The sequence below is a fragment of the Misgurnus anguillicaudatus genome, chromosome 1 (genome assembly GCF_027580225.2).
Source record: "Misgurnus anguillicaudatus chromosome 1, ASM2758022v2, whole genome shotgun sequence".
Taxonomy (NCBI): Eukaryota; Metazoa; Chordata; class Actinopteri; order Cypriniformes; family Cobitidae; genus Misgurnus; species Misgurnus anguillicaudatus.
The window spans coordinates 28353926-28381870 of NC_073337.2; the positions used below are offsets into that span (position 1 = coordinate 28353926).

At 36.9% G+C, this 27945-nt stretch overlaps 1 protein-coding gene and 3 long non-coding RNA genes across 4 annotated transcripts; 2 read left to right on the plus strand and 2 right to left on the minus strand.

Moving 5' to 3' along the window:
• Positions 1–1514: 1514 nt before the first annotated feature.
• On the plus strand, positions 1515–3285 carry LOC141365017 (uncharacterized). Its single transcript, XR_012370330.1, has 3 exons — positions 1515–1554; positions 2519–2930; positions 3161–3285. It is a non-coding gene; the product is annotated as an uncharacterized lncRNA (long non-coding RNA).
• A 255-nt stretch (positions 3286–3540) lies between these two features.
• On the minus strand, positions 3541–4318 carry LOC141349136 (uncharacterized). The gene is made up of 4 exons (XR_012370319.1): positions 4254–4318; positions 4059–4109; positions 3801–3863; positions 3541–3656 (listed from the first exon to the last, which is right to left on the minus strand). It is a non-coding gene; the product is annotated as an uncharacterized lncRNA (long non-coding RNA).
• A 1337-nt stretch (positions 4319–5655) lies between these two features.
• LOC141349168 (scavenger receptor cysteine-rich type 1 protein M130-like) lies at positions 5656–27829 on the minus strand. The gene is made up of 20 exons (XM_073870050.1): positions 26939–27829; positions 26266–26571; positions 25798–26103; positions 25390–25713; positions 24987–25313; positions 24573–24905; positions 24124–24186; positions 19460–19700; positions 19104–19307; positions 18880–18962; positions 18360–18419; positions 18159–18215; positions 17985–18062; positions 9904–10219; positions 9196–9506; positions 8654–8968; positions 8246–8569; positions 7845–8162; positions 7407–7706; positions 5656–6121 (listed from the first exon to the last, which is right to left on the minus strand). The coding sequence occupies exons 1-20, from the start codon at positions 27276–27278 to the stop codon at positions 5763–5765; spliced, it is 4965 nt and encodes a 1654-aa protein (XP_073726151.1). The 5' UTR covers positions 27279–27829; the 3' UTR covers positions 5656–5762.
• LOC141364957 (uncharacterized) lies at positions 15558–16992 on the plus strand. The gene is made up of 3 exons (XR_012370320.1): positions 15558–15833; positions 16144–16496; positions 16729–16992. It is a non-coding gene; the product is annotated as an uncharacterized lncRNA (long non-coding RNA).
• Positions 27830–27945: the final 116 nt, after the last annotated feature.

Below are 27945 nucleotides of genomic sequence, written 5' to 3' on the forward strand. Positions count from 1 at the left end.
GCTTTGCGTCGCACCTAATTCATTGAGAATTAGAAAGCACGCGAACCAACAGCAAACTCATCAGAAAAGACACGACGTGCTTGCACGCATAATGTCATTATCACGGACAAAAAAAGGACAAAATTTGATGCTAAATATACGTGGGCAGTTGTTAATATACTTGAGAGAGCCGCCCAATAAAGTAAGTGTGTGGGAACCACCTTTTGATCGGTGTAATTTGGACGATCTAAGCATGCAACACACAAATGATAGACACGTAAAATAAGTGCATGTTATCGCAGCTCCCCGCGATATGCATATCGCATACACAGTTATCGCGATGGCGATACATTTTCGATATATCGTGCAGCCCTAGTTTTTACCAAAATTTGTCAAAATGGATTTATTGCGTTTTGGAACCAAACTCTTCAAATTTTCTTCCTCTCCAAACAGGGACCAAACCAGGCTGGTACTGATTACTAAGAGACACTCCACACTGCAGCTGTCTGCACACCACATGAGCATCTTTAATATCCCAGAAGTCATCACACACTGTACCCCATGAACATATACAGTATAAAAATGACCTATAAATTATCATATAAATAAATAGCCTATCTATTGCTAAATCTATAAATACAACAATTGTCATAATAAAAACCATTTGTACATTTAATAAATAAACAATTGAATACATCTACTGATTATATATTTCTCAATATGCAGTACTTGCAGCATTTAATAATGTAACTGGCAGAACTGGCAGAATAATGGCAGAACTGTCAATCAAATCATCAGTAAATGTTGTCATACATGAAGAATCGTCAATGTGCTTTATGTTTTGACTTCGTTACCAATGTAAAAATTAAAGTCTGATTTCACTGCACTTTTATTTTGAGATCAAATTATTCTCACTGAACACAACACTGACCTACAATACTCACAACCTTCCTCAGACTTTGTGTTTTAACTTTCCAGAAGAAAACACAGGGGCTCACTTTACTATAATAATTGCATGATGCACTAGGAGACAAATCTCACCAATCACCTCTATATAATATTATTTTAACATCTTACCTGTTTGACTAGATGGTCACTAGATGGTCAAACTCTCATCGACTTCATACTGCACTCGTGCTTCTGTCCTAATCACAGCCAATCCGACAGAGAGCCATAACACACTCATGTGACCGATATTACTTTTATAACATCTACGACTGGTTAAGAAATGTTTAAGTAACATCAGATAGATTTATCCTCTACTGCCACCATGCGGTCATGACTGAAACAACAGCAAACACTCCTCTGATCTCACACATGAACGCGCTCCAAACATCACGCGCGCTTCAAAGACCACTGTGTGTTTAAAAATAACTGTTTATTAAAACAGAATGTAGGAAAATGTTGTGTTTTTGAAGTGAAGTTATTGATTGTTGACATATATTGTGTATTTAAGATGTGAGGAGTCAAATCTATGTTTAATTTTGATTATTAATGCCTGAAGTCTTTCTTACGTCATCATTGGTGGTCCTTCACTCGCGGCTCTGTTGTTGTTGTTGTGGGAGCACAACTGAGGTAAATCTTACATGGTTATTTAAAAATGCAATTAAACTGAACGTCTGGTAAAAGTAAACATGTTTAAAGTGATGCTGCATATGAGGGTTCATCATATAATGTTCAAAGATGTTTCTGATAATAGTTAAAGAGGGTGGATAGACGATTGATTGTTTTTGTGCTTCAAATACTAAAAACATCAGAGGGCTGTTCCATAAAACAAGATTACGAAATAAGCCAGACTTGTTGTCAATCGATTCGGTTCCATTAAGCAAACTTGGAAAACTTGGAGCTTAGGTACTATGGCAACTTATACTTGGAAACTAGCCTGGTCTGGGGCAGGCTAACTGCCAGGCTAAGCATCAGTTGTTGCTTAACTAGACTTTCTCTAACACTGAACTGTAAATGTCATGATATTACCGCTAACTCTCTGTCAGTTTATTTGACTTAATAAATCAGTGTAAAAATTAACTTATATACTAAATCTAACACAATTTGTTAAAATAATAATTAATATAATATAGACAGTGTTTAACTATATGATATGTGATAGGCCTCTCAAATGTTTAGACCAATGCATTATACATTTTATTATAATTAGTTTTCTGTATGTTGTATTTATTTTCTCCGTTATGTGAAGCACTTTGCCTCCAAGCCTTCATCAGGGAGTAAACGCATTAAAAACAATCTCTTCCTGTTTTTTTATATGTGTTTACTCCCTGATGAAGGCTTGTTCGTCGAAACGCGTTGGATTTACCATGTCCGAAGTTTTTAATTAGGTTTATTATGACCAATCCATATCAATAAAGGTTTTTTTTACTTTTTTAAGAGAGTGCCTTGGAGTTTTTTGCTTTGTTAAACTTTATATAAACAAACACAGCTGATAAATGAAACATCTGCATTGTACAATATTGTTAACAGAAACGTGTGTATTTGAATCAGTTCTGCTTAAATCTTCTCTAATATCTGTCTCATATTTCCTCAGGAGATTTACTTTACAAGACGAAGAGATAAAACATGAATCTGACAAACTACTTTACCAGAAAAGACGGATTTGTAACAGTCAACATTTCAGTTAAAGGAGGAAAATCCCGAGCATCTGAAACATCTTTACCTGACTGAAAAGAAACAATTAGATGAAGAAGAAGAGAGCAGTGGATGAAGAGAAGAAACTCAAACACAACACCTGACATCTCTGCTGACCAAACTCATTCATGTCATGAAGCAAAAATCACAACACAATCTGAAAGATAAACCTCACAAATTTATGATTTTTTTTATCATCTGTTTTTCTTTTGTATTATTTTAATTTTGTTTTTTATTGTTGTGTAGCTTTATTGAATGAACACATAGAAGATAATGAGAAGATAAAGGAGGATCTGAGAGGATAAAGAGAGGTGAGGAGAGAAGAAACTGACCATAATAACATCCAGTAGATGTGTGATATAACAAAGATATTACATTATAACAACACACAGACAGATTCATCACACAACTACACACAAATACATGTTATTAAGATGAAGTTGTGTTATTTGTTTTCTGTAGTTTCATCAATCCTTTAATTTTATGATGAATCTTTAATATCAGACACAAATCACTGATGTTTGATTTATTTTACCTGCAGGAATTCAAGACAAAACTCCAAGAAGAGTGAACTCGAGCTCAATCTACAGATGAATCTGTTACTGCAGAAGATCCAAACTCAACACAAATCATTCAATAGCAGTAAGACTCAAAACCCTCAGCTTTAAATTGTTTATAACATTGATGTTGAAATGCACCTTCACACGAGAGACTGTGCTGTTTAGACGGCCGTTTAAATAAAACTGTTTGTGTACAGTATGATGCTCTCTGATATTTTATTTATACTCTTGTCCAAACAGCCATAAAAATCAAAGTACATTTGTAACTTCTCTCTAAAAGCAAAGCTTGTGATATTCAATAACAAACCTATTTGAAATATCAATAAAACATTAGACACTGTAGTTTTAGTAGCAAAATTTGATCACTTATATGATTGTAAGTTGTAAAATGATTTCATGACATGAGACAGTGGGTGTGGTTATTGAGTCACACAGTCCCTCCCACTTTATTTGGCTCCTCCCCCACATCATCATAATCTGTTGTGTAAAACAAAAGCACATTCATATTCTTTTATTAATTGTATGAAGATTTTAAACTGAACTATTTAAATAGATAATATATAAAGATAAAATATATTATAATCTACATCTTTAAATGAGATCTAGAGGTTAATAATCTACCTAACAGGTTTGTCACATCTTCACTGTCATTCTTCACATCATCATACTCCTCCTGAACTCCCTCTGATGAAGTCACATGACAAACAACTCACATTGTGATTTGTAATACATCATGTCTCATGTCATAGACACATTTCTCTTTCTGACACTAACTGATAACAGCTGATAAAGTCACAATGACTGAATTAATGCTATAATAGACATACATAAGAAACTTAGATGTACTGCTTGATAAATGTGCACTTCTGTGTAACTCACCTATTACACCTTGAAAGTTCTGTCCATTGATGATGACATCATCATAACTCTCTGTTGTGTTTACATACATAAGAGATAAACAACAAATCCCATCAGAATGACAAAGAGTCAGTAAACCTACATTATATCTGTACTGAGAATCACTTTAAATAGATGTTACGTTACAAAAACAGCCTAGAAATGAAGTAAAATCACCTTTTTGAAGATCAGAGTTTTGTCCTGTGGTGATGACATCATCATACTTCTCAAGTGTGTCTTCTACAAATATAACATGAGACACATCACACCCATAGAGATATAAAGTATATTTTCTCTTCATGTACAGATATTATATTTCATCTTAATACAGAATAACAGAAGTGCACCTGTCTCACTGTCTGCTTTTAGTCCATCAGTGATGACATCATCATAGTATTCGGCTGGGACTTTATTCACCATCTCTTCTACATCAACACAAAACATGTTTGAAAACAAAATACAATATGTCTCTTTATACCATCTGATCAGTCAATAAAGTCACAAACCTTTCAGGTCACTGCCATTGGAGACATCATCATAATATTCAATGTTGTAGTCTTTTGCTATAAAGAGACTCAGAAACTTTAGTATTGTGAATTGGAATGTGTATATTTGCCAACTTTGTCAAGGATTATCAAATTATTTGTCTTAATTTGCTTCAAAACCTAAATATTGACGTTCAGTCCACTAACCTGAGAGAAGCTCATCAGCATCTTCATATCCAGAATGTTCTTCAGAGATGAGACTCCCTGTTAAAGTGAAGCAGAAGAGTCAGAAACATGTTGATTATTACAAACAACCTCAACCTACATTTACATCACAGAGCACAAGAATATCACATCAAGCTATTTTATCTAGATTTATATTAAAACATTATTTAGACATTAAAAATACAAGTTAACTTCATTCTGCAAACACACACCTGTATCCTGACATGAACTCATCTCTCACCGGATTCAAGACAAACAGACAGGAAGAAGCGCACACACACCTGCATATAAACTTACAAGCATATGAACCCCCCTCCCCATTAACCTCCAAAAATAATCACACACACACACACACACACACACACACACCTGCAGCTCTGTGGAGGAATTGTGTGGTTTGAAGCCGGAGGTTTAACAGGACTAATAATAGACGAACATCAGCTCAACTCACAAACATCAGACTGACTTTAATATTTCTACATCTGATTTGATTGAATAAGACAGAAGTCTCACCTCTCTGAGTGAAGTGTTTGTGTGTGTTTGTGTGTCTGTGATCAATCTCTTCATAAACTGCTTCAGTCTGAGTCCTGTGTCTCCTCTTAGAGAGAGCTGTGAGTGTAGACACACAAACACAACACATGACTGATGATACACTGAACAAGACTGTAGTAAGATTGATGTTGATGTAGTTCAATATGTCAGATGTGTACTTGTATGTGATGTGTGGATCTCTGTACCTCTCCTCATCTCTCTGTTGTGTTGAATCAGTATCAGCAGCGGCACTAAGAGCAGTAAGAGCAAAACTCCCAGTACAATCACAACCACTGGAGGATTGAAGAGAGGAGGAGTTTGTGGAGGAGTCACTGATCTCCTGTTTGTCTGAGAAACTGAAGAAGAAGCTGATGTTGTTGTTGTGGCAGGAGTTGTAGATACTGATGAGTCTGTAAAATAAGAAAAACACACATAATTAAAGTAATTAGCTAAAATTAAAATACATTAATCTCATTGTTGTCCTCTCACTTGCACAGATGAGTCTAACTTGTTCTTTGTGTGAGCAGTCAGTGTGATTTTTCAGGACATGAGGACAGTCCCACAGGTGAATCTCAGTCCCTCTGCACTCGACTCTGTTCATCCACACAACACCTTCACCAGCACCAAACGCTTCATTCCCATCAACACTCAATGCTGCTCCACAACCCAGCTGCCTGCAGACCACCTGAGCATCTCTGATGTCCCACAGATCATCACAGACTGAACCCCACACAGAGTTATGATAAACCTCCAGTCTCCCCGAACACAAACCCTTCCCTCCACTCAGTCTGAGAGGAAGATGATCTACATCACACACATCAAACAACATTTACAACAACACACTCAAACACATAGATTGAACACAGATTTTTACAATTTTATACAGTTTTATTTATCACATAAACATACTTGAACATTGTCTCTGATGAGGAGATGGTGATGTAGAACATGACAGACGACTCAGAGGAACTTCATTTATCTCTGTTTCTGAAATCATTACATGAGAAAATGTCAATCACGTAATGAATAATTGATGATGGGCCATAGTATTTTTTGAAAATAATGCACACCAAAGGTGGTACGATGCGAAGCATTATTTTCAAATAATTCAAAGGACCGGAGTCAATTTTTCTGCTTATACCACGGTTACCACAAACATCATTCTGGTGGTTATTTTAAGACATTTGACAGGCCAGGTGTGCGTTTTACAGAAAAATAATCAACACCTGTGGAACATTTCTCAACCAATCAGAATAAAGCATTCATCAGGCCCGTGGTATCCACCTTATTTTTAACGTAAATGTGGGCACAGCCATCTTTTAGCTCCGTTGTGTATGACTTCCGGTGAGCCACTAAAGCTAATGTGCGAGGGACACAAGTGTGCTGTTTTGACTGTCTTTTTAATGCTTCTTATGAAATCCAGGAAGACCGGCATAATTTGTGCAGTTAGGGGTTTCCATAATAGCTGATAAAAACGCAGTAAATCTCTACAAAACATTTATTTTGACCATAATACACGCACAAGAGCTGAATGTGTATGTGGTGCACGTGCACCCATGATCTGTATCCACATCTAAACCTCAACAGTTGTAACATTTTAAACCATAACCTGAGTTACAGGTTACAAACACAAATTCTTCATCTATTCCATGTACAAACACTCGACTGACTTTCCCATTTTAAAGATACTGATATGCTTCTGTGCTATTATAGTTGCGCATTAAAGACACGTCACTCTTGAGCAACAACACGAAATGATTGAATTTATGTTCATATTAAATATCAGGCCACTTCTTTCATCCTCTCACTGGGTCATACATGGCAGTTGTAGTAAATATTTACCATAACTGTTTAAATCAGGTTTTATGTGTGCTCCCACGACCGGCCGGCTATTAAAACGGACGTCTCGAACAAAAAAGAGAAATATGTCACATCACTTACTTCCATGTTTGAAAATAAGTTGGATAAAACCAAATAAAACATTGTATCATTTCAGCAATATACTATCACAAACCTTTTAGTTTACTAAATACATTACACACAAAATAATTAGAAATCTCACAAGACAGTAACTTAAATAACATCTCACCAGAGCAGATAATGTTTGCCACTTCATCTGTACTATAGTAATCCTGACCCCAAGGTGAAGATGGACACTGCCATATAGTGGAGTCATGTGATCGACATTTAAAGTAATCCAACCAATTCTGAGACCTCAATCCATCTGAATAATTGGGATCATTGGCAGATCTTCCACAGTTCAGCTCTTGACAGATCAGACTCGCTGTGTCTCTGTTCATCTGATTGTAACAAACATTACCCCAAGATCCATTGTAGAAAACCTCCACATTCCCTTCACAGCCTTCAGTTAACCTGAACTCTTTAAACTCTAGATTGAAAACACAACTTATATCAATCACAATCTGGTACTTTAAATTAAACAATTAAACATTTCACAATTAATGTATCTGATCAAAACATATCTAAATATATTTAACCAGGACTTCTTTAACAGGTCACTCCTTACCTGAACACACAACTCCTACATCCTCCTTGTGTTTACAGTCATGATCTCCCCAGACCCGTGAAGAGCAGCTCCACAGTGACGTCTCATTCCCCTCACAATTCACATCATCCAGCCATATGGGTCCAGAACCAGGACCAAACCAGGCTGGTACTGGCTGATTACTGAGAGCCACTCCACACTGCAGCTGTCTGCACACCACATGAGCATCTATAATATCCCAGGAGTCATCACACACTGTACCCCATGAGCCTTTGTGAAAAACCTCCAGCCTTCCTGCACAATCTCCACCAGAACCCACCAACCTGATGGATCGCTGACCTGAGATCAGATACAGAAAGAGAAACAGTTACTGCATTTGAACCAATACATTTGCAATTACATTAAGATGTTGTAATCCTCACTTTGGCAGGTGATTGTCAGCTGTTGTGTTGCTCTGCAGTTGAGAGTTTGTGGAGAGCTGCAGTTCCTCAGATGATCTTCAGTCCCAGAGCACTGGAAGCCCATCACACACTCATAACTGTGTTCATCACTGGATGAAGAGGAGTTAGTGAAGTTCAGCACAGAGCCACAGCCCAGCTGTCTGCAGACCACAGAGGATTCAGTGAGACTCCAGGAGTCCAGCAGAACTCTCCTCCAAACCTGATGAATGTAAACTTCCACCTCACCCTCACACTCTCTCTCTCCAGACAACCTCACTCGACCATCATGAAGAGACAGAGAGGAATCTGGAGAAAGGATTTGACATTTTCAGATTGATTACGATCACACTACAGTAACTTCATGTTAATGACAGAGTGAAGTTCACTCACTAGAACAAATGACTCCAACATCTTGTTTATGAGAGGATTCAGCTCGACTCCATAAAGAGATTGAACATTCTGAGAGTTTTGTTTCACTCCCCTGACAATCAAACACATCAGCCCAGATTTCACCAGATCCCTCTCCAAACCAGTCCACTCCCACAACAGACACAGCAATCCCACAATTCAGCTCTCTACAGAGAACATTGGCAGCTCTCATATTCATGCACTCATCACACACTGAGCCCCATTTACTGAAATACTGACGCTCAACTCGACCAGAGCAGATATCAGAGCCGTCCACCAGTCTGAGGTCAGAGTAACCTGGACAAAGATTTCAAAGATTACTAAATACATAGACAAGAGAATAGATATTTATAAGAGATGTAGATTTTGAAGATACTTCTAAACACCACATAAACTGGTTAAAGTTCTCAAAGCTTACTGAAACACAGCACAGTTTTAAACCCATTTTCTCTCAAGATGGATTTGCTTAAACAAATACTAGATTCAAATACTTCTTTTTAAAAAGGTTAAGCATTGATATTCACCAGAACATGTGAGTCCCACATCATTGTCATGAGAGCAGGTTACTTTAGTTTTAGTAGATGATGATGAACATGATCGAATGAGTGATTCATTTCCTCTACATTGAATCTCTTGTGTCCACACCTGCCCCTCCCCTTTACCAAAAGTATCTGCACCCAGCAGCTGTACAGGAACCCCACAGTTCAGCTCTCTACACACAACCTCTGCATCCTGATCATCAAACACAGCATCACACACTGACATCCAGGTGTTCTCACGAAGCAGCTCGACTCTTCCAGAGCAAAGATGAGGTCCATTAACAAGTCTTGATCTGCTGTAGTGTTTATCACCTGTTTATATAGACAGAATGAAAAGCACAGAAGATGAGATCACAATGAAATCACAGAAATAACCTGGACTCTTCAAGAACATCAATGAAACCCAAACACAAGTCTGGGAACTCCATGACATGCTTTTTTAATTATAGATAAAAATGAAACATGAATCTCATCATTATATATATTACATAGATGTCACTCATGATGTTGAATAATACTTTAACTGCAAATTCATTGTATAGACTTAAGATGGATTTTTTTACTTTGAATTCAAGAAAAAAGATTTACACTAGAACATAATTATCACAACCACTCAAATTATTTTCATTTGTGTATTCTGACAGAATGATGTTGTTATTAGTCATGAATTAACAGGAAAATATTTAGAGAAGCTCACCTGAGCAGATCACACCAGCATCATAAGAATGAGAACAGCGCTGAATAAACTGGTCGTCTGATCCACAGTCCTTCAGTGAGGCCTCTGATCCACTACACTGCACAACAGCCATTGTGATTGGTCCTGATCCTCGTCCAAAGTAAGCCCCATATGTAGGCTGTACAGCCTCTCCACAGCCCACCTCTCTACACACCACTGCAGCATCTGTCAGATCCCAATTTACATCACACACTGTTCCCCACTGACGACCTTGAAGAACCTCAACTCTACCAGAACAACGACTGTCACCATTCACCAACCTCACATTCAGATCTGAAACATACAGTATGAGAGAGATGCAAAGGAGATCAAACATGAGAAACAACAACAAAAAACAAGTAAACCTTAATTTTTACTTCAAGAGTGTACTTACCAGCAGTAATGTTGATTACTACAGCGGAGAGTAAAATAAGTGTGAGGCAGATCTCCATAATCCTCTACTGTACACACAGACTGATAGAGAATAATGAGAAGTTAGTGTAAAGAGAGAGAGAGAGACCAATCACGCTCTCTGTTACCTTATTAGAAATAAGAAAGGAAATCATCAAACAACTTGAGTGACAAATCAGAAGAGATATTTTTGATTTTCTCCATATATATCAGCAGAACGTCAGCGCTGATGAACGACGCTCCTCCCTCCATGTTCAGAGGAGACAAACACCTGCAAGAGTGAAGATAAATTTACATCAAATAAATGAAACACTTCAGTATCTATTCAGCATCAAATCCTGTTGTGTGCAGATGTACAGGAAACTTTATGATCACTTCAAACACACTCATATACTTTAATATAAACACGGAGATATCCAGAGGTGTAAATAACTCAAATACATTTTTTTAAATCTGTTCTTCATTAGTGTTTTTCTTTTAATCCACTACTTTTTATATTACACTTCATTTAATTTTACATTAGAAATCTAGTATGTAATTACTTTTGAGTATAAATAAGATATTACTACATTTAAATGAACTTAAGTATAAAATAAGTATTTTAGTACTCCTCTGGATATATCCCTGTACAAATATGTGAAATTCATTCAACATTTAAATGATAATATAAATGGACATTTCTACTCAGTTTTTTTAAACAAAAAACCTATTATAATAAAATAAATCATAAATTTAAATCACACTATCTGTTGCAAAAGCTAAATAAAAATATTTTGCAGAACAATAATAAATCAATCATTAAATCAATCAATATATCTACAGAATATAACATTCATACAGCACCATCTCAGGTCATTTAATATTGTAATGCTTTATTTATCCACTAGATGGCAGTCACAGATCTGTCTTTTTCATTTATTCATTATTAGGCCATTCCAGCATCTATGGCTATATTCGTGGCAAGAACCGGTTAATCCATACACAAATTGATCCACACAAGTTAATCCATAAACAGGTTAAGGAGGGGCAATTTGGTATATCCAATTCACCTAATTTGCATATTTTTTGGCATGTCGGGGAAACCGGAGTAAACCTTACAGATCTCTCAATGAATCTGATTTCACTGCACTTTGATTTTAAAATGTATTGAAGATTTTGGCCTAAACAATCACTGATAAACATCTATGCCAAAGTTATGAAAGTGACCCTTGCGCTATAAGGCTTCACAATCCAGGGTGTTATAGAAAACCCACCAATGTTTATTGATTTTTAAATTAATGGACCCTACTTATTACCTCTAAAAACAAGGTTCTTGGACTATGAGCTCTTCATTAAACTTCAGTTACTATCAAGCCCTAAAGGCCACAAACCTTCTAATAGGATCTTTGTTACATAAAATTATATTTATTTAAACCAGAACAGGATATATCAAATAGCATTAGTATAGATTTTATGCAACAGGCCTCATTTAAAGCATCCAAGTGAGACTTGTTTAAATGTTCATAAACATTGTATCTTACACTTTCTATTACTGTAAAGGTGCAGTGACAATAATAATAACTATAATAACCATAATAAATGTATTGTTATTTTAAGATTTCTTAACCTGTTTATCAGTATTTGATCAAACTTTTCCCAGCCTCTGATATTATCTGACTGCATATCATGTTGTATAACAGTTCAAAAATATATCAGGCACAAAATCTTTGATGTCTTAAAATCCTTCAATGATTACAACAAAGCTCTTCATGTCAACATTAAAGACTCCATGATCTTGTTAAATTTTCTGTGCGCTATTGCAGAAACTAAATGTATTCGCACTCTCTAGTGTCAATATACAATTAATAACTACATATTTTACAATCATTTTTGCAGTAATAACAGAACCTTCATGTCATTTTTCAAAACTCTAGACACAAAACAGTCATTATTTGTAAAACAGGCTGTACAGTGTTCAAAACTTTGCATATTGTGTCGATATATTTAAAGAAGCCTTGCATTTGCAGAAGCAATTTTTCAAAAAAACGAACTTATCCCTACTGAAACATCCAGCTAAAACCAGCATAAGCTGGTAGCTGGTTTTAGCTGTTTTTAGCTGGTTTAAGGTGGTTTACGCTGGTCCTCCCAGCCTGACAAAGCTGGTCATGCTGGTGGACCAGCTGGTATTCCAGCATGACCATCTAAGTCCAGCTAGATCAGCTTAAAATGTGACCGAAACACAGCTAGACCAGCTTGCTACACCAGCAAAACCAGCTTCCTACACCAGCAAAACCAGCTAAAACCAAGCTGGGGACCAGCCAAAACCAGCTCACCAGCCCATGCTGGTCTCAGCTGGATTTTTCAGCAGGGATGATGATAGTAACATTACTTTAGATCACCCATACACAAGATACCCATAGTTTTACTGTGTATCCATGATGTTTCCATCAACTTGGTCTTGTGGATCTGGCCACGGGTTCTCATCTACATCACAATGAATGTTTCATTCGCTAAACATCTTGGAAAGAATCTTCTGGCATGGTGAATCAAGGCCTGATCAAGGATTAAGGAAATGGGAGTATGGAGGTAAATACAGGGTGTGAAATTGTGGATGGGCCTCAAACCATGCTTGGACCATTCCAGCATGATGAAACTGAACATTATCCCAAACGATTACGCAGATCACACCATCAGCTCTAAAGACCTGATTTAGCTTATCAAAGAAGGCTATGAGGAGAGCTGCATTTTATGACCCAACACAAGGTCTGCAGCCAACCACTTGATCTTGAGATATAAAACATGGTGATATTGGCTCCACGTTTTCCAGGTGTTGATACGGTTGCCTGCTTGCCGTATATGTATTGTGTCCAAGCATTTGAAAAAAAAGTGTTAAGTGTTTTGAAAAATGTGCATTTTGATCATGGTTTTGACTTATGTGTCTAGTGTTTTGAAAAATTACATGAAGGTTCTGTTATTAGTGCAAAAATAATTGTAAAAAAACTGTAATACAACTATTTAACCTGTTAGCCCTCATTCCATTTTCCGAACCCCCCCCCCCCCCACAAAAACTGTCATAGCCAAACTAAAATAGATACAGTTTATGAAGTATTTGCACTAAAAGCACAAGTTTGGTCTCATTTGAAAGCAGACACTTGGAAGTTTATTAAGAGGTGAACATTAGTTACTGTCATAATGAAAAAAGTTGTTAAAGAGAGCTTAAATTATACTTTTTTATAAACTCCACCAAACATGTATGAAATATTGTTATGAAAATCTAAATGAAATTGGCCTTGGAGCAATCTAGAAATGCTCTGCAGTTAAAGCCACAGGTCTGACCATGTTCTGTTTTAAATCTGAAGATGATACCTCTAAAACTCTGTATTTTATGAAATGTTTTTTAGACCCATGTCATGTAAATTTATTTAGAGAAAACAGCAAAAATGCTAAGCTAATGTTTGTTTATTTATATCTCACAACATCCTTTCAGTTTATTGTCCTATTGCTCCGGGTTTTAAACAGACTCATTAAATAAGCATCCGAATGAGTCATTAACAACTTTTAATCCTGGATATGGCTGTCTAAATGTTTATTTTATTATTATTATGAATAATTACTCATACATTCTATTTAGTGTTTTATTTCCTCCTTTTGTCTCAATTCACTTTCTTTTTATTAAAGTCCTTTCTTACAAAAAGAAACTTACCTTAAAGAAGCTTTACCAGTCAAAATTATTCCTAGAAACATATATCTCATATCTCCAGACAGCAGATGTTTACAGAACAGCTAGTACGTTAGCTTAGCATACCATCAAAACACGACAAATAAAAGCATTTATAATAAAACTCACTTTATAACATCAAAAGTCGAGTGCTTAAACAATCATGCGTGATCTGATGTGGCTTTGGATCATAAAATAAGACCGAAAATAAACAATTTTATGCTATTTATGCTGTTAGCTTAGCATAGCATTATAATACATAGTACTGTTATGAAAATACCAGATATAGCGTTAAAAATACAGACAAACCATATATAATCTTAATCGTGTTTATTGTCTCCATGTTTCAAAACATCAAAACATCTTTATTTGCATGTTATTATAAAAACAGCGATCGCTCGTTGCAGGTCACTGTTCAAGTTCACGTCTGACTGACAGCTGCTGCTGAGTTCTGACGTCTTATTCTTTTTATAAAAGTTTCATATTGACACTTTCAGACTTTAGCGCCCTCCGGCTTCACGTATGAATGAAACAAACTGAGTGTGAATGACTGCAGACTCAAACTTCCTCATATCGCCATGTTTGGTATAAAAATGGGTGAAATATTACCCCCCCTGCAGAAATTTGAAGTAAACATATAAAATTGAAGTAATATTTCTCCAAATATGCATACTTTGAATTAAAAGCCCTGATGGATGTTGTTTTATCGAGTGCTTTCATGACGATCATGGAGGAGTATTTTTATCAATGAGTGCGGCTGAGGGTTATATTTCAAATTAAAGGTATGTACCGTTTTTCATTTTCATAACGCCTGACAAAAATGAAGAAATTACTGTTACTATAGAAATAATTTGCTGTAGTTTAGGGCAATTCAATTTGTTAATGAGGGATCTTGTAATCTTACAAACATCTGGGAAAGAGCGGCTCCGCATCTTTTAAAGCTCTTCTAAAGATCTGGGAAAGAGCGGCTCCGCATCTTTTAAAGCACTTCTTAAGATCTGGGAAAGAGCGGCTCCGCATCTTTTAAAGCTCTTCTAAAGATCTGGGAAAGAGCGGCTTGCCGTTCTAACATCTTGTAAAGATCTGGGAAACGGCGGCTCGCCATCGTTCTAAATCACATACATCTTGTAAAGATCTGCTGGGTGTCTTGCAAACAGCTGGGTCGGACGTCTCGGCGACGCCTTCCAGATGAGCAAACGCCCTAAATAATACGTCTTCCAGACGAAAAACAAGACATCGCGCAGACATCTCCGCGACGTACGTGTGCTATCTGGGTAGGATTCTCAGATTAAAATAAAGGTCAAAAACTAATTCTTAAATCAAAACACTTTTTAATGATGTATAGTTGTTTAATGTAAGTACATTTAAACTAACAGTAATTTAAATTATGTAAATAAATAGCTCTTCAGTACATCCACGCCCTCGCGCAGGTTATAACATTTATAATAAATTTCTCACAGTGTGAGATTGATTTATACTCCACTGCCACCATGCGGTCATGACTGAAACAACAGCACACAACACGCCTCTTGATCTCACAAATGAACGCGCTTCAAACATCACGCGCGCGTCAAAGACCACTGAGCATTTGATTATAACTGTTAATTAAAACAGAAAAGTAAATTATTGTGTTTTGCGAAGCGAAGTCATTGATTGTTAACATATTTTGTGAATGTAAGACGTGAGGAGTCAAATCGATGTTTGGTTTTGATTATTAATGCCTGAAGTCATTCTTACGTCATCATTAGTGGTCCTTCACTCGTCAGACGGCTCTGTTGTTGTTGTGGGAGCACAGCTGAGGTAAATCTTACATAATTCTTTAAAAATGTAATTAAACTGAACGTCTGATAAAAGTAAACATGTTTAAAGTGATGCTGCATATGAGGGTTCATCATATAATGTTCAAAGATGTTTCTGATAATAGTTAAAGAGGGTGTGTAGACGATTGCTTGTTTTGTGCTTCAAATACTAAAAACATTAATATCAATGAATCAAACAAACTTATAAACAAACACAGCTGATAAACGAAACATCTGTGTTGTTCAATGTTGTTAACAGAAACGAGTGTTTTGAATCAGTTCTGCTTAAATCTTCTCTAATATTTTCTCAGGAGATTTGTTTTACAAGACGAAGAGATAAAACACGAATATGACAAACTACTTTACAAGAAAAGACGGATTTGAAGAAGAAGAAGAGGAGAGAAAGAGGAAGAGATGGAAAGAGAGAGCAGTAGATGAAGAGGAGAAACTCAAACACAACACCTGACATCTCTGCTGACCAAACTCATTCATGTCATGAAGCAGAAATCACAACACAATCTGAAAGATAAACCTCACAAAATTATTATCATCTGTTTTTCATTTTTATTATTTTAAAATCGTGTTTTATTGTTGTGTAGCTTTATTGAATGAACACATAGAAGATAATGAGAAGATAAAGGAGGAGCTGAGAAGATAAAGAGAGGTGAGGAGAGAAGAAACTGACCATGATAACATCCAGAAGATGTCTGATATAACAAAGATATTACATTATAACAACACACAGACAGATTCATCACACAACTACACACAAATACACATGTTATTAAGATGAAGTTGTGTTATTTGTTTTCTGTAGTTTCCTCAATCCTTTAATTTTATGATGAATCTTTTATGTCAGACACAAATCACTGATGTTTGATTTATTTCACCTGCAGGAATTCAAGACAAAACTCCAAGAAGAGTGAACTCGAGCTCAATCTACAGATGAATCTGTTACTGCAGAAGATCCAAACTCAACACAAATCATTCAATAGCAGTAAGACTCAAAACCCTCAGCTTTAAATTGTTTAAAACATTGATGTTGAAATGCACCTTCACACAAAAACTGTGCTGTTTAGACGGCTGTTTAAATAAAACCGCATTTGTGTACAGTATGATGCTCTCTGATATTTTATTTATACTCTTGACCAACCAGACATAAAATATAAAGGACATTTGTTACTTCTCTATGAAAGCAAAAAAATGTGATATTCAATAAAAAACGAATAAAAATATCAATAAGACGTCAGGCACTGTAGCTTTAGTAGCAAAATTTGATCACTTATATGATTTTAAGCTGTAATATGATTTCATGACATGAGACAGTGGGTGTGATTATTGAGTCACACAGTCCCTCCCACTTTGTTTGGCTCCTCCCCCACATCATCATAATCTGTTGTGTAAAACAAAAGCACATTCATATTCTTTTATTAACTGTATGAAGATTTTAAACTGAACTATTTGGATAGATAATATATAGATTATAATACATATTTAAATGAGATCTAGAGGTTAATAATCTACCTAACAGGTTTGTCACATCTTCATTGTCATTCTTCACATCATCATACTCCTCCTGAACTCTCTCTGATGAAGTCACATGACAAACAACTCATATTGTGATTTGTAATACATCATGTTTCATGTCATAGACACATTTCTCTTTCTGACACTAACTGATAACAGCTGATAAAGTCACAATGACTGAATTAATGCTATAATAGACATACATAAGAAACTTAGATGTACTGCTTGATAAATGTGCACTTCTGTGTAACTCACCTATTACACCTTGAAAGTTCTGTCCATTGATGATGACATCATCATAACTCTCTGTTGTGTTCACATACATAAGAGATAAACAACAAATCCCATCAGAATGACAAAGAGTCAGTAAACATACATTATATCTGTACTGAGCGTCACTTTAAATATACTTTATGTTACAAAAACAGCCTAGAAATGAAGTAAAATCACCTTTTTGAAGATCAGAGTTTTGTCCTGTGGTGATGACATCATCATACTTCTCAAGTGTGTCTTCTACAAATATAACATGAGACACACGTCATCACACTCATAGAGATATAAAGTATATTTTCTCTTCATGTACAGATCTTATATTTCATCTTAATACAGAATAACAGAAGTGCACCTGTCTCACTGTCTGCTTTTAGTCCATCAGTGATGACATCATCATAGTATTCTGCTGGGACTTTTTTCACCATCTCTTCTACATCAACACAAAACATGTTTGAAAACAAAATACAAAATATCTGTTTGTACATTATGAGACCATGAAGTCTGATCAGTCAATAAAGTCACAAACCTTTCAGGTCACTGCCATTGGAGACATCATCATAATATTCAATATTGTAGTCTTTTGCTATAAAGAGACTCAGAAACTTTAGTATTGTGAATTATAATGTGTATATTTGCCAAGTTTGTACAGAAATGTCAAATAACGTTCTTAATTCAAAAGTCAAATAATTTGAGTCAAAACCTAAATATTAATGTTCAGTCATCTAACCTGAAAGAAGCTCATCAGCATCTTCATATCCAGAATGCTGTTCTTCAGAGATGAGACTCCCTGTTAAAGTGAAGCAGAAGAGTCAGAAACATGTTGATTATTACAAACAACCTCAACCTACATTTACATCACAGAGCACAAGAATATCACATCAACCTATTTTATCTAGATTTATATTAAAACATTATTTAGACATTAAAAATATAAGTTAACTTCATTCTGCAAACACACACCTGTATCCTGACATGAACTCATCTCTCACCGGATTCAAGACAAACAGACAGGAAGAAGCGCACACACACCTGCATATAAACTTACAAGCATATGAACCCCCCTCCCCATTAACCTCCAAAAATAATCACACACACACACACACCTGCAGCTCTGTGGAGGAATTGTGTGGTTTGAAGCCGGAGGTTTAACAGGACTAATAATAGACGAACATCAGCTCAACTCACAAACATCAGACTGACTTTAATATTTCTACATCTGATTTGATTGAATAAGACAGAAGTCTCACCTCTCTGAGTGAAGTGTTTGTGTGTGTTTGTGTGTCTGTGATCAATCTCTTCATAAACTGCTTCAGTCTGAGTCCTGTGTCTCCTGTTAGAGAGAGCTGTGAGTGTAGACACACAAACACAACACATGACTGATGATACACTGAACAAGACTGTAGTAAGATTGATGTTGATGTAGTTCAATATGTCAGATGTGTACTTGTATGTGATGTGTGGATCTCTGTACCTCTCCTCATCTCTCTGTTGTGTTGAATCAGTATCAGCAGCGGCACTAAGAGCAGTAAGAGCAAAACTCCCAGTACAATCACAACCACTGGAGGATTGAAGAGAGGAGGAGTTTGTGGAGGAGTCACTGATCTCCTGTTTGTCTGAGAAACTGAAGGAGAAGCTGATGATGTTGTTGTTGCAGGAGTTGTAGATACTGATGAGTCTGTAAAATAAGAAAAAACACACATATTGAAGTAATTGCTAAAATTGAAATACATTTATCTCAGTGTTTTCCTCTCACTTGTACAGATGAGTGTAACTTGTTCTTTGTGTGAGCAGTCAGTGTGATTTTTCAGGACATGAGGACAGTCCCACAGGTGAATCTCAGTCCCTCTGCACTCGACTCTGTTCATCCACACAACACCTTCACCAGCACCAAACGCTTCATTCCCATCAACACTCAATGCTGCTCCACAACCCAGCTGCCTGCAGACCACCTGAGCATCTCTGATGTCCCACAGATCATCACAGACTGAACCCCACACAGAGTTATAATAAACCTCCAGTCTCCCCGAACACAAACCCTTCCCTCCACTCAGTCTGAGAGGAAGATGATCTACATCACACACATCAAACCACATTTACATCAACACACTGAAATGTGGATAAATATATAGAACAAATATTTATCATTTATAATTTTTTTCATCATATAAACATACTTGAACATTGTCTCTGGTGAGGGGATGGTGAAGTATAACATGTCAGATGACTCCGGGGTGATTCTTGAATTTCATTTTCTAAGAAAATTCATGAAATTTAATTTAACACTGAACATAACAACATTTTTATAAATTCTTCATTGGTTCTATTATAATGATTATAACAGTGTAAGATGCATTACTGTGTTACATTTATTTTTTTATTAATTTGAAAACAAACCTTTGTTCGTGACGTCATTATCAACATTATATTCATAATCACCACTGTTAACTTCTGCAATTCAGAGATAACATTACAATGTTATGATGTAACATTTTTATCTTTAACCTAATCAATGTACAGTGGCAAGAAAAAATGTGTAATCCCCTTGGAATGAACTTGGTTTCTTTAGTAATTTTCCATTAAATGTGATCAGGGCTGCGTTCCCCGAAACCTTCTTAACTCTACGTCATTCTTAAGTTGTACCTTAAGCTGTACCTTATCGTTACGTGTTTTCCGAAACATTCTTTTTTTACTTATCCCTTCTGTTAGTCATACGTTCGGAAGGTTGGTCTGAAGCACTCTTAGCTATACCTTATCCCACTTGACTCCACTAGGGGCCATCACTGTGATTAAAGCTTACATTGCAGTCTATATAACTAAATATTGGTAAAAAAAAAGTTGCAATACACTCCGTGTTCAATTAGGCAAATATTTTTATATATAAAGAATAAAACATTACACTGATGGTTATTAGAATTTTAATCATGTTTCCGAAATGAACATCAGCTTCAAACTATTAAATGTTACATGCTTAAGTAACTATTTAAAAATATATTTTGGGTGGAGAAGTTGGTGAAACTGTGGCAGTTATACAGCGAATCTCACTATTTCATTTGTGCATTTCCGTTAAATTTTTAAAAACCTGCATAAATAAAGCAGGTAAAATCGCATGTACGGGAGCACATTCATCACAAAGTCATAATTGTTGATTTTCCTAATTGTTATTATTAATGTTAATTCGAAGTTTTTTAATGATTTATAACTTTGAGGCAACTGCATGCCATATTCTTAATAAATATTCAAAATAAACTGCTACACTTAATTACTGCTTGTATCTCCCAGGGTCAACATATTTTCCACATTGAAACTAATCAAAGCCAAAATCTAAAGCAATCATAATATATATTTATTTATTTGTTATATAATATATATTTTTATATTTGAGGTAGACAGACAGGCTCCAGAAATGCGTCCATTAAAGATACAATTTGTAAAATGCGCCGAAAGATGGCGCCAGATCAAACAAAAACAATGATGTTGTTTACTGACGCTCTGGAGCAGCGTGGAATTATGGGATTTGTAGTCTTTAACTTTAGCCATATCAGACGAGAACGAGAAATCACGTTGATGGATAAGGTAATCAAGTCTTATAAATGTTGCGTTTGATGACATCGTTTATTTCATTATGTAAGTTTATATGTGATGTTCAAAACGAAATTGTTAGTCATATTGATATTACAGTATTAGTCCAAATTCGATGGTAAACACAGCTCAGAATTAAGTTTTCAACTTACAATCTACAATGATTTTTCACATAATGTATTGACAGTACAAATCTTATTGTGAAGTGTCTTAAAATTACCATTTATATTGCTGTACAATACCTTTTGATGTCCATATCGTCCGCGGGAAGACGCGCTGATTACACTAATGTTGTGATCAATATAATAGCATACGTTTTTTGAAGGGTTACGAATCAAAACAACTCACCCATCGCGTAAAACACAAGCAGGATCAGAATCTCGGTCTAGTTAAATGTTGTCGTGAAGCTCTCTCTATCCAGATAATGCAACACCAAATTGATCCTCTCTCGTTTTGTTCAAAACTCTTCTTGGGTCGTTTGGTTGGCCCGTACGCTTACAGGAGCTGACACATCCAGCGGCAGACGGTACAGAGATATCCATAAGTCCATAAGCAAGCGCATAGTTCCGCATTTGTCCATGACACTGGCTGCGTCCGAAACCTCAAGACTGTGAGGACTGTGAGGACTTGTGGCCTCGCTGCCTCATGAGGACATGACTTCTGAAGGCCGCTCAGAGAAAGGCTTTCCGACGCACTTCAAAGGCAGCGTGTTTGAAATATAAACAGAGAGCGCCTTTGTGATAACTAATCACATATTTGAAAACTACAATACTAATTTCTCGCTAGAAATGAAATTAAAATGCTTAAAAAGTGAAAATATACGTTTATTTTCACTAAATTTGTGCTCCAGCCGCTTCCTTGGCTGCCATTTTATTTTTTCGAGCTCGACCAGTGTTCTCATGTGGGTCACGTCAGTAAAGGCGGTGACAAAGGGTCACATGGATATTAACGTCATTGACAGGAGACTGCACTGCCCCGTGTCAATGTTTTTAATGGAAATTTTCTCACAATTTACAAGTAGTTGAAAACATTACAGATATTGATAGTAATCAGCTGGACAAAATATATAACACTGGCCTAGTGGTTTTTGGAGATTTTACTGCAAATATCTTACAAATTGCACCTTTAAGCTTTATCCGCATTGTAACCGCGCTGCTTGCGCATCCAGTGTCCAAGCACAATAAACTTGTGAACTAATGAACAACAACAGTTTGTTTTTATATACAAGCAAGGTGACTTGCACGACCCACTTTATTCCCCTGTGCAACACACTTATTGGGAACCCCTAATATAAATTATCATTTAAAGTGAAGGCATAGCGGGTGCAATGGAGCAGTTTATGCATGATATGTTTGGAAATGAAGTTGCGGGTTTTGCACGGGTTTGATATCAAATAAAATATACAAGGTTGAATTTAGTTGTTTGCAATTTGAAATATTTTTTACAAGATATTCCTAATAAATTTAACTTTAACTATTTCTGAAATGTTTCTTTAATAAAGAACTGCGCTATCTCATAAATTGTCGAGCGATCGATATCAACCTATTCAGCACCATCGCCATGGACAGCACCTGGTAACGTCGTACGTAGGAAAGTATAACTTAAGAAACCTGCTAAGGTACAGTTCGGGAAACACGCCTAGAAAAGGTATACCACAGCCCCGCCTCTCCCCCTGCCTGCAGAAGAGTGTCTGATACCAGGCACTGTTGCGCTTTTCAACCACATGGGGGAGCTGTAAGTCATTTTTACATGGAAACTACATAGTGTTGCTTTAAGGTTTAACTTAAGAGTCTTCGTAGCGCACTAAGAGACAACGTTATCGGGAAACGCAGCCCTGATCTTGTGCTCTTAAGGGTAGAGCACTGCATTAGCAGCACAAAAGGTCATGGGAACTTGACAATTTTCAGGCACACCGCAATATTTATTTGGGAGAACAGCAGCTTCCTCCAGTGTGGTGGTAGTCTTTAGATGTTACTCATTGCTGCTTCTTTACCTCACTAAAGGGTTCTGTGTTGTGCCTTAAGGCCGGGGTATAACTTTTTTCCGCATCCGGCTCGCACGCGTCCGCGCAGCTTTCCAAGTATACTCCCCGCGGCCACATGCAGATGGCCGCATTCGACACTATATGCAATACAAATGACTTCTTATTCAAATTATTACTCTACCAGACCGTCAGTGCAGCACTGATGTGGTGACATTTACAGTACATTAAAACATTATGATAGGTGAAGAAAAGTAACTGATCCACCATTGCAAACACAGTTTAGAACAAACAAGAAGACAACAAAGAACAGGAATCAAACAATATGGTAACAAACATGCTCCACAGCTTTCTGTTCTTGGAAGAAATAAAAATTAAAGAAGAAAAACGATAGTGTGTGTGCAAATGCTGTCTATTTCCTTTGTATAATTGTTTGTAGTGGAGTGTCCAGTCTAAATACGTTGTACGCGCACTGTCCGCGCGGTCTCAAATTTTGAGCTGCAAGCGGACGGTCGGCGCGTCCAGACGTCATGCGGATTGCACGCATACGCGGACGTCCCTAGTATACTTTCAGCTTTAGATGTCATTTTAGCTGGACACCCACTTCTAGGAAGAGTAGTCACAGTATACTGTCTCCGTTAGTAGATAATAAAAGTGTTGACAGATCAATGTTTTCATTTTGCCTTGTATCCCTTTCCAGACTTAAGGAGATCAACTACTCTTAAGCAGATTTCTTTTGAAAGGTTTTTTTTGCGAGGCATGGTTCACAAAAGTTGATGGGTCTTACAAACAGCAGTCTTAAAATCTTGCAGTGTCTTTTATGAATTGCTGCGTTCATGCCGTATCTTAATTAATAGTTCGCCTGTGCATTCAGATCTTAATGATTAATGGTAAACAAACTTGGCTTGCTGTCCTCGAATGGTGCTCTGACCCTTCACAGAGAACAAACCTGAGGCCGGGGCTCGAGCCCCAAAGTCAACCACCTGCAACAGAACTGCACAGAGGAAGAAAGAGAGAGTGAAGGAGGAGTTGGGGAGGAGGAGGGATGCCGGAAAAACTGCAGCTGGACCTGAAGGACAGAAGGCTGCCTTATATATGCCCATAATGATAATTGACAGACCTGAATATTTAGGCTCTCTACGTTTAGAACTACAATTATGTTAACACGTGATGCTCAAATTCAAAGGGGTTTACATATTTTTCTTGCAAATGTTTCTATTCTCAATCATTGTTAAATTGAATATTACACATTATTGTTTTTGGATAAACTCTCCTTTTAAAAATACAAAACTCAATTTAAATAATCTAAATGTTGAAAGGACTTTTTCACAAAATATAAATACTGCAATATTGCATGAATACATACAAATAGTGCAATACCTTCTTCATTGGTAGAGGACTGAATTGTTTTATCCCAGCAGAGAATTTTTGCCACTTCATCATTATAACAGTGATTCTGTCCCCAAGGTAAAGATGGACACTGCCATAAAGTGGAGTCATGTGGTCGACATTTAAAGAAATCCAACCAATTATGAGACCTCAGTGCATCTGAATAATTGGGTTCACTGGCAGATCTTCCACAGTTCAGCTCTTGACAGATCAGACTCGCTGTGTCTCTGTCCATCTGATTGTAGCAAACATTACCCCAAGATCCATTGTAGAAAACCTCCAAATTCCCTTTACAGCCTTCAGTTAACCTGAACTCTTTAAACTCTAGATTGAAAAGACAATGCTCAAAAACACATTTAAATATATTTAACCAGATTTACTTCATAACTGCAGGTTTGTGTTTACCTGAGCACACAACTCCTACATCCTCCTTGTGGTTACAGTCATGATCTCCCCAGACCCGTGAAGAGCAGCTCCACAGTGACGTCTCATTCCCCTCACAGTTCACATCATCCAGCCATATGGGTCCAGAACCAGGACCAAACCAGGCTGGTACTGGCTGATTACTGAGAGCCACTCCACACTGCAGCTGTCTGCACACCACATGAGCATCTTTAATATCCCAGAAGTCATCACACACTGTACCCCATGAGCCTTTGTGAAAAACCTCCAGCCTTCCTGCACAATCTCCACCAGAACCCACCAACTTGATAGACTTCTGATCTGAGAGTTCTGTTATACAGAAAGAAAACAATGTTGTCTATGAAAAGTATTGACTACAATGATGAATATGGTCAATTATCCTCACTTTGGCAGGTGATTGTCAGCTGTTGTGTTGCGCTGCAGTTGAGAGTTTGTGGAGAGCTGCAGTTCCTCAGATGATCTTCAGTCCCAGAGCACTGGAAGCCCATCACACACTCATAACTGTGTTCATCACTGGATGAAGAGGAGTTAGTGAAGTTCAGCACAGAGCCACAGCCCAGCTGTCTGCAGACCACAGAGGATTCAGTGAGACTCCAGGAGTCCAGCAGAACTCTCCTCCAAACCTGATGAATGTAAACTTCCACCTCACCCTCACACTCTCTCTCTCCAGACAACCTCACTCGACCATCATGAAGAGACAGAGAGGAATCTGGAGAAAGGTTTTGACATTTTCAGATTGATTACGATCACACTACAGTAACTTCATGTTAATGACAGAGTGAAGTTTACTCACTAGAACAAATGACTCCAACATCTTGTTTATGAGAGGATTCAGCTCGACTCCATGAAGAGATTGAACATTTTGAGAGTTTTGTTTCATTCCCCTGACAATCAAACACATCAGCCCAGATTTCACCAGATCCCTCTCCAAACCAGTCCACTCCCACAACAGACACAGCAATCCCACAATTCAGCTCTCTACAGAGAACATTGGCAGCTCTCATATTCATGCACTCATCACACACTGAGCCCCATTTACTGAAATACTGACGCTCAACTCGACCAGAGCAGATATCAGAGCCGTTTACCAGTCTGAGCTCTGAGTAACCTGGAAAAAACATAATAAAAAGGAACTGAATTAAACAGTTCTTAGGCAAGATAATAGAGATTAATGAGATAATAATTTGTTAAAACTATTAATAATTAAAATATTTTCCCAGTCTCAGAGATTTCAGAACATAGATAAACATTGATATCTTACCAGTACAGATCAGTCCCACGTCATTGTCATGGGTACAGTTTTTTTCATGGAATGCTGATGATGGACAAAATCGAATGTGTGATTCATCTCCTTTACATTGAATCTCTTGTGTCCACACCTGCTCCTCTCCTTTACCAAAAGTATCTGCACCCAGCAGCTGTACAGGAACCCCACAGTTCAGATCTCTACACACAACCTCTGCATCCTGATCATCAAACACAGCATCACACACTGTGCCCCATCTTCCTCCAAAATATATCTCAACTCTCCCAGAGCACAGGTGAGATCCTGCAACAAGTCTTGATCCTCCATAGTTTATGGTATGTAAATAAAGAGAATTTAGAGCTCAGAATAATACCTTAATTGGGATCGGTAATTGAATAAAAAAGAATACACTAAACCCCAGAGAACCTCGACTCTCAGAACACAAATAAAACCAATTAAGTCCATAAACTTGACCTTTTAAAGAAACTTAACTGTGTTCATTCAAAACCTGACATTTGATAATCATTTAAATACAAATTAATTTGATAGATTTTAATAAACTATAGTTTATACTCTTGATAATAATGATGACCAACATTTAAACTTAATCATACTTTTGTATATCACATGATAGTATGATTAAAAATCAAATATTTTGGATTTAAACAAAATAATATGAGATGCCTACTTGAGCAGATGACTCCAGCATCTTCAGGATGACCACAGTCACTCTCACCCCATCCTTTTGATCTACAGTTCTTCAGTGTGGACTCTGATCCACTACAGCCCACATCATACATCCAGATCTGTCCTGATCCTTGTCCAAAGTGAGCTCTTTGCAGAGCTTGTGCAGCCTCTCCACAGCCCACCTCTTTACACACCACTGCAGCATCTTTCAGATCCCAGTAATCATCACACACAGTTCCCCACTGACCATCATGAAGAACCTCAACTCTACCAGCACAACGACTGCCACCATTCACCAACCTCACATTCACATCTGAAACAGAGACACAAATGTTTAACATTTTTTAGTTTAATTTTAACTTATAATATTTGTTTTGACCCTAAGTGTGTACTTACCAGCAGTTATGTTGATTACTAAAGAGGAGAGTAAAATGAGTGTGAGACAGATCTCCATAATCCTCTACTGTACACACAGACTGATAGAGAATAATGAGAAGTCAATGTAAAGAGAGAGAGAAAGAGAGCGAGAGAGAGAGAGAGAGAGAGAGACCAATCACGCTCTCTGTTACCTTATTAGAAATAAGAAAGGAAATCATCAAACAACTTGAGTGACAAATCAGAAGAGATATTTTTGATTTTCTCCATATATATCAGCAGAACGTCAGCGCTGATGAACGACGCTCCTCCCTCCATGTTCAGAGGAGACAAACACCTGCAAGAGTGAAGATAAATTTACATCAAATAAATGAAACACTTCAGTATCTATTCAGCATCAAATCCTGTTGTGTGCAGATGTACAGGAAACTATATGATCACTTCAAACACACTCGTACACTTTAATATAAACTCACACATACACCCACAAATATATCCATTTCATAAATGTGAAATTAAATATATTGAACATTTACAATTAAAGTATTAAATGGACATTTCTATTCTGTTCAATCGATCAAAAATAAGACAGAACATAAATTATTAGTTATTGATATTAACAATGTATATAAC

Excerpts from the sequence above, each read along its gene's own strand:
- LOC141349168 (XM_073870050.1), bottom strand. The coding sequence starts at position 27,278 with ATGTTAAACATTTGTGTCTCTGTTTCAGATGTGAATGTGAGGTTGGTG. Across the intron at positions 26,104-26,265 it reads CGTGGGACTGATCTGTACTG|AGCTCAGACTGGTAAACGGC; the intron begins GTAAGATATCAA and ends CAGGTTACTCAG. Across the intron at positions 25,314-25,389 it reads GCTGACAATCACCTGCCAAA|AACTCTCAGATCAGAAGTCT; the intron begins GTGAGGATAATT and ends TCTGTATAACAG.